This window comes from Entelurus aequoreus, linkage group LG03 (genome assembly GCF_033978785.1).
Source record: "Entelurus aequoreus isolate RoL-2023_Sb linkage group LG03, RoL_Eaeq_v1.1, whole genome shotgun sequence".
Lineage (NCBI taxonomy): Eukaryota > Metazoa > Chordata > Actinopteri > Syngnathiformes > Syngnathidae > Entelurus > Entelurus aequoreus.
Window position 1 is genome coordinate 9,559,653 of NC_084733.1, and position 7,437 is coordinate 9,567,089.

The 7,437-nt window shown below is 39.1% G+C and overlaps 2 protein-coding genes across 9 annotated transcripts in view; both read right to left on the reverse strand.

Moving 5' to 3' along the window:
- The window catches only part of LOC133646104 (SR-related and CTD-associated factor 8-like), a 91,904-nt gene extending 89,937 nt beyond the window's left edge, over positions 1–1,967 (reverse strand). The window contains exons 1-2 of one of the 3 annotated variants that reach the window (XM_062041116.1): positions 1,824–1,967; positions 998–1,081 (exon numbers count right to left, since the gene is read on the reverse strand). In XM_062041116.1, coding sequence (XP_061897100.1) covers positions 998–1,081; positions 1,824–1,853 — 114 coding nt within the window. In that variant the 5' untranslated portion in view covers positions 1,854–1,967. The remainder of the gene's footprint in view (positions 1–997; positions 1,082–1,823) is intronic. The other 2 variants (XM_062041117.1, XM_062041118.1) reach the window with 2 other exon arrangements.
- Positions 1,968–2,175: 208 nt separating this feature from the next.
- LOC133646107 (connector enhancer of kinase suppressor of ras 3-like) overlaps positions 2,176–7,437 on the reverse strand; it is a 127,662-nt gene continuing 122,400 nt past the window's right edge. For all 6 annotated transcript variants that reach the window (XM_062041120.1, XM_062041126.1, XM_062041123.1 and 3 more), the window contains 7 exons: positions 6,360–6,433; positions 6,131–6,202; positions 5,955–6,019; positions 4,442–4,545; positions 3,405–3,717; positions 3,137–3,327; positions 2,176–3,037 (listed from right to left, as the gene is read on the reverse strand). In XM_062041120.1, coding sequence (XP_061897104.1) covers positions 2,837–3,037; positions 3,137–3,327; positions 3,405–3,717; positions 4,442–4,545; positions 5,955–6,019; positions 6,131–6,202; positions 6,360–6,433 — 1,020 coding nt within the window. In that variant the 3' untranslated portion in view covers positions 2,176–2,836. The remainder of the gene's footprint in view (positions 3,038–3,136; positions 3,328–3,404; positions 3,718–4,441; positions 4,546–5,954; positions 6,020–6,130; positions 6,203–6,359; positions 6,434–7,437) is intronic.

Consider the following 7,437-nt stretch of genomic DNA (forward strand, 5'->3'; position numbering starts at 1 on the left):
GCATCTTCCCTATCTGAATCGCTTCCACTCCCCACTAGTCCTTCACTTGCACTTTACTCATCCACAAATCTTTCTTCATCCTCGCTCAAATTAATGGGGAAATCGTCGCTTTCTCTGTCCGAATCTCTCTCACTTCATGCGGCCATCATTGTAAACAATAGGGAACTTTGCGTATATGTTCAATTGACTACGTCACGCTACTTCCGGTAGGGGCAAGCCTTTTTTTATCAGATAAAAAAAGTTGCAATCTTTATCGTTGTTGTTCTATACTAAATCCTTTCAGCAAAAATATGGCAATATCGCAAAATGATCAAGTATGACACATAGAATAGATCTGCTATCCCCGTTTAAATAAAACAATGTCATTTCAGTAGGCCTTTAAAGTGGTCCAAGTTCCTATTTTCAACAGGAGCACGCTAATGTGTTTTTTAGGAATTTTCTGCAAAGATGTTTGTCTCCCAAGTTTTGAACTGAACTCGGGGGGGCCTGTATCGTGTCATTGCCGGGCTGCCGGTTGAATAGCACTGCCAAACATACACATTGGTTGTGAAAATGTATCAACAAATCAACTTTTTATTTCAATAGATTTATATGGTAAAGGTAGAAAAGTGTATTTTGTATTCAGTTATTTCACCTCTTTATTTACTTTGTTTTTTGTGTGTAAACTTCATCATTTTACATAGGCATTGTCATGTATGTGGATTTCCCCCCCTGAAATACTGAGTTATCATTGGCAAACTATTAGAATACGATTACCACCACTACTATTGAAAATCAAATGTATGTACACCTGTTTTCATATCAAATAAAAACAACTATATTTGCCTAATTTGCTTTACTTTTTAGCAACTATTGTGGTTATTAATAGTATTGAAGGATGCCCCAAATTAATACAAATGATGACTCAATCCAGGATATAGCTAAAATAATTAGATGCTGCTCCGTTGCAAACTTTATTCCAAATACCGCACCTAATGCCTCAATTGTGCATACTCACTTTTATAGCCTTGATGCCGGACTTGGTGATTTGGGTCATCTTGGCCTTGGAGATGGGCGGCTTGTACTCATTCAACGAGTACAGCTGCAAAACCAAAATAGGAGAGTGGATCACTGGTCATCAAATTATAATGTCTAATATGACAACATGTCATAACATGTATTCCTTCAAACTTTATGAACATTTATGTATTAATAAGGGACACGTTGGTTTACAATGGCTTTATATGATTGTATGTATTATATTTGCTAGTTTGCAATGGCTTTATATGATTGTATGTATTATATTTGCTAAATATAAATTAAAAGTCAAACTTTGGCTGGTTGGGACATCACATCACGTATGAGGAGTTAATATTTATGGGGTGTGCTGGGTGACCTCTACCTTCGATTTGACCGAGCGACTAATGGCTGATTATTGTTCATTTGTTTTGAGATTTTCTGAGAGCTCACCATGTTATTTCTGTCACAATGTGCCAGTGCAGTAATCTGTATAGAAGTAAGTGATGCTTCAGCTAGCTGGGTAGCTCCCTGTGTTATCTCGCCACTGAGGCGGGTTAGCTAACTTGTAGCTTAATAACGCTAACAGCAGGCGGTGTAAAAACCTTGTTATAATACAAAGCAAATATTACGTAGCTATCACATTCATTTTCAGACACTCTTAGTGCGTCCTCGTATTACCACAATATTTTTGCATCAATGTAGTTACGCGGCCTTGTGTGTGACATTACTTTGTTAGCTTCGGCTAACTAGCTTTCACGTCGGCTCACAAATGGAAGATATCGGCTACTCGTCATTTTGTTATTTGCGAGGATTTTCCAACTGACCTCGTTGTTGAAGGATTTCACGGCCTCCATGGTGCTGTGTTCCGGCTCTGGGATGACTTATTTCAATAACAGGTTAGAGACGTGCATGCTCGACGTCTGGTGAGATGGAGGAGACATCCAATATGGCGCACAGGCTCAGAAGGAAACTGCAGATACTCACACCCCCAAGCGGCGGCTTGGTGTAACTACAATGTCATAACGTTTCCAGGTTTTTTTTTATACTGCAATCTGAATCGTTCTTGATGTAGAAAATAATTTAATTGTGTCATGGTTTATTAACATGCAAATACAATCACTAAACATCAGCTATTATAATACAAATGGAAATATCACAAATATGCAGAATAATCAATGTTTATGAGGAAAAAAATACAGCATCCTGTCTTGCATCAAGAAATATTTTACACGTGATTAAAATCTTGAAAACTGTTTTTTGGATGTTGGTGGGTTGTGTTGGATTACAATTTAAATATTTGCCAGGTTGAATTTACAGGTGTTTACATTCAAAGTACAGTATACTGTATTGGACAGTACCGGTACTATAATTAGATTACATTGAAGAAAATAGTCTTACATCATCCAAACAGTTTTATTAACCTAACACTTAAAATGGTTAAGAATTATTATACATATTTAATCTGTGGTTTTCCTGTAACAGGCATAAAAAGGTGCATGGCACCCATATGAGTGAGAGCATTTAAAAACATGGTTGCTACTGATGCCATCTAAGTAGAGATGACAAACAAAAGTGTTTTGATGTAGAAAATCAAATGAACCTGGTCATGAAAAATGCCCCAAAATAAAAGCAATTGCTTGAAATGTTTGGTAATCTTACAAAGCAAATGTAATAGAATGCATTTCACATTTTAATGTGATCTGCCCAATAACAATGACTGCACATATTCCACTTAAGAAAAACAAAGTCTTTCCATGTAGGATCCATTTGCTGGTTAAAAAGAGCTTAAAGTCTACAGTAGTCTCACATGTGATAAGTTCAAAGTCCTGAGCAGTATTTATAAACTGGTCTCTGCCACAGGAACAGCAATGGCGGCCTCTGCATCTTGTGGGGCATCTGACGCTGCCTGCTGGTCACTTTGCACACAAATTTCGTACACCAAAGGCGCGTTGGCTTCCTTCCATTCTCTGAACCTGACTGAGGTAAGCTCAGGGTTGGACAGCACCTGATCTAGTGCCTGCAGATCTGCCTGTTTGGACTGGGATGGAACAGAAAAAAAGGGAATATAACCTGTTGAGTACTACAAAATATAAATATATAAAAAAAAAAGAAAGCATAATAGGACGACAAGATGTACCTTCAACGTGCTGTTCAGCGTCCTGATCAGATGCAGTTTATCATTGACAGTGTGGTTTTTGCAGCGCTTTATAAAGGAGGCCCTGAATTCCCGTTTAGTGGATGGTTTGCGGTCTCCTATAGGTGAGAGGCATGCTTCCTTCAGATGGATGTAAAGCTTCTCCATCTCATCAGAGCTGGTACTTTGATCCCCTGCAGCAGCATGATGATAATACATCAGCAATAATACACAGAGGACTGACTAACACATTTTAAACCCAAAGACTCACCCATGTCTTCGGCACCTGCCGGTCCTTCCTCGTTAAACCCCATGTCAGCAGACTCTGGAGGAGCTGAACTCTCCAAGCCTTCTGCCTCTAATGATGGAGGTTGATGCGAGTGCACCTGGACTGAGCACACCACTGCCACTTCGCTAGTGGCAGGAGGTGGAGACGCTTGAGCGACCAGGTCTAACCATGACTGACGCTGTTTGGAGAGCGACGAGGCAGAGGAGCTCTCCGACGTCATCGTACTGACGGGTGAGGAGTGCGAGCCATTTGCTTCACTGGGGACCGTGGAGGAGTATGGTTGGGGAAGAGCGCCCTAGAGAACCAAGATAATCAAGGTTAAAAGTTATTCTAAGTAGTGCAGTCTAGCGATTAAAAATGAGCCAATAATGAATTTTGATCTGTAATCTATTTAAGTAAAGAATGCTGAGAAAAGCCCTCAACTTGAAGTATTTTTGTTCAAAAGTATTACATTATTATAAAGATAGATATAATTTATTGTTTTTAACAGGCTCTAACATATGTTTTATTTAAAACAATAAAACATCAGGTTCATATAAAGTGCTAGGTAAGAACCATTTTCTGAGCAATAATTATTGAATGTTGAACTGGTTGCTTCAGATTATGGAAAATAAATAAAACAGAGCCATCAATCACAGCACTAGCATATCTGTTACCAAAGGTGCTTTAAGAGGACAAATTTCACCAAATCTTTAATCTTTAATCTTAAAGGAACAGATTTAACAAATAAACAAATAAATGTATTAAAACATCAGTCTCGGGACAGAGTGAGACCTCTTTTTCGCTGTGGCTACATACTATCTTCATGCCGCTTGGCGGTACTGTTGCTGCTCCCAGTCAAGCACAAGAAGACGGCGAGGTAACCCGCAGGCATACAGAGGCAGTAACGTTAGAGATTAAACATTCGATTAACGTCATTCAAAAAACATAGTGCTCTCCATATGACTGTAATTAATCAACGCCATTATTTGACACGCCTTATTTTAAGTTAGCATATTTGCTCCAAGTGTGGCACTGACCTGATGTGTCCTACCAGGGGGACCAGACACATCCATGGTGTATGGTGGTGGAGGTATCTCTGTGTTTTCAGCTTCTTCTTGGTCACTGGCTTCACTGTAACACTCTGAAAGTGAACATTCTTGTCATTGCAGGGAAAATATGTTCATTAAGTCGTACAGAGCTTAAACTAGAATCATGCATGACCTCCAAACATGACATACAAGCAATTACTGCTTGATGTCCATGCTCTTACTTTACTAGAGCCAGCATTGAAGGAAATTTAACTTTTTCTTCGGTTTCTGCGGTTTAGCTGGTAATAGGGCTGCACGATTATGGCCAAGATAATAATCACGGTTATTTGTATCAATGTAAAATATATTTTTACTGCACTTTCCATTTTGTCCTTTTGTCGGGGCTTTGCGCACATGGTGGTCAACTCTGTATCCAACCACCACTCTATTTGGACTGTTAGCGTCATGCTGCGGGCAAGCGATGACGGTTGAGGAAAGAAGGGCAGAGGTGTTAGCACTTAATGTGTGGCCGCAACTCGCTGATTTGTTTGGATGTGCACCTTGTGCAACGCATCTTTGTGTAAGCTTTGGTTCCTCTGCGCTGGAGCATTTCTGAGTTTCGGGGAACAAGCAGGTGGTTGCTTTGAAAACGGTGAGGCGTGCAGGCGTGTTCCATGTTTAAAATGCGTTCCTGTTGGCACCCTGTGAATATAACCTTCCGGGAGGGGAGGGTACTGATGTGATAATGCATTTATTTTTCTTAATATTTTTAGGCTCTACTGGCTACTAGCCAATATACTGACCCTTTTGTTCCTTACTCACTCACTCTCACATAAATCCAATGTCTTTCATTCGCCCCCTAGTGGTTGGCTGACTGTAGTGAAAGTGCTTGATTTGATATGCTGCGAAGCCTGCTTGTTAACGTTGCCGATGTTCACGCTCATTTAATCATAAAAGGCCAAAATTGTGATCGTGATTGAAATTCAATTGATTGTGCAGCCTAAGCTGGTAGTACCAGCACATAACTCGTGACCGACCGTTCAACTAATTAGCTGCTGTACCTATCATCACTAATCAAAGACAACAATGGCTAACTTTTTTTTCCCCCTTTCACAATTGTCAAAATAGGCCTAAATGTTTTTAAATACAATTTTTAAAAATCATTTTCCTATTTGTATTTGTACAATTTTTACATTGTCAGTTAAAAAAATATTAACTAGAATAGACAAACAAATTTAAGCCTCCACGTCATTTCATTTTTTTTTAAGTGTTTAACTGTCTTACATAATAATAATTGTAGAATGTTAAATTAAATAACTTTACAATTTGATTCTGAGCTGTAGCACTTTGTTGGTTCCACTTTTAGTCTGTCTTAAAGTCACCTCACTAAATTGATTTACTAAGTCTGTATTTATAGGATTGTTTTGGAAATATTTATCTATTGAATTAGCAAGAAAGTTATATGTTAGAATGAGTGAAAAATAACCTTAAATCAACAGGAAAAATAATTTATGTAGCTTACCAGCTGCTGTGTTTGGTGCTGTCGACTCATAATGAATGGAGGCAAGCCCTAGCTTATTCAACCACCTACAAAACACAAAAACACACAAATACCACAGAGGGTGTTTACAAACATTTCATTGTATTTGATGTATCTTTTGGATACTAGTATCATTGTGTGTTGTTGGTATTACTTACAAGTTCATTTCTTCCTGGCTCTCAGCAGCGAAATAAAACGTCATGACTTGCGGGTGGCAAGCTTTGAACGCACTAGACAAAAGAACATTGGAATGTAAAACTGAGCACATGGATGCGATCAAATTAGTACATGTCAAATAATGGGCCTCTTTATCACTAGATTCAATATAAGTGTGTCACCAGGGATTGAAAATTAAAGGAGGCTGAGGGAAAAAATGTTTAAGCTTACTGTTTCTTCTTGCACTCTATGGCTCGGTCTATCATGAAGTTGGTGAGGTCAATGTAGCCCTCGGCTTTCTCTGCCTGCAACAAACATGTTGACGACATATAAACGCTTTAAGCCACTTCCTGACAAAGCCGCTTGTTGTCGGCTACTTTGCCTATTTCCTCTCACTGTGTGATTGTGACATTTACAAACTCAAACATGGCAAGTCAGACAGTAGTTCTCAGTCCAGCAGAGTCAACTGTGGTGCGCTATTCTCGACACAGCTTTGTAGTTTTTACTTCTAAAGGCAGGCTGGTGCGGCAACAGCAGTGATGGCGTGAGTCATTGCTGAGACTATACTGAATGTGGTGAAGCTGCATATATGAGGCCAACCTGCATAATCAAGAGATGCATGAAAAAAATCTACTTTGACATAGCATAACATGCAAAGTTTTAATTTCTTGTTAGTACCGGTTTAGGTACCAGCACCGTTTGTAAAGTACCGATTTGGTACTAGTATACGTTAAAATGTAAAACATACCTAGAGATGAGTGAGCCGGATGTAGTTAAAGTTAAAGTTAAAGTACCAATGATTGTCACACACACACTAGGTGTGGTGAAATTTGTCCTCTGCATTTGACCCATCCCCTTGTTCACCCCCTGGGAGGTGAGGGGAGCAGTGGGCAGCAGCGGTGCCGCTCCCGGGAATCATTTTTAGTGATTTAACCCCCAATTCTAACCCTTGATGCTGTAGGGGCATACTTTACACCTAGATTTTAGGCAAACATTTTTACCAAAAATATGCAATATAATATGATTAAACACACACTGGTGATTCCATCTCTGAGCTTTTTTTTTTATTATTATTGAGTATAGCTGCAAAATAAACCACCATGAAGCCAAAAAAAGTTGTAGCATAATGTAATAGTCCATTAAAAGTCAACGCAAGCCTTAGAGCCTGTGATTCCAGAGTATCACTGAACACAACTCACTGCTATGTTAAGTTTAAAAGCAAACAGTTAAGGGTAACATGACGCTAAAAAGCTGCCCTTTGCAGTTTTGTCGAGAGCCTTGTCTTGCACTGACATCTTAAAGGCAGAGA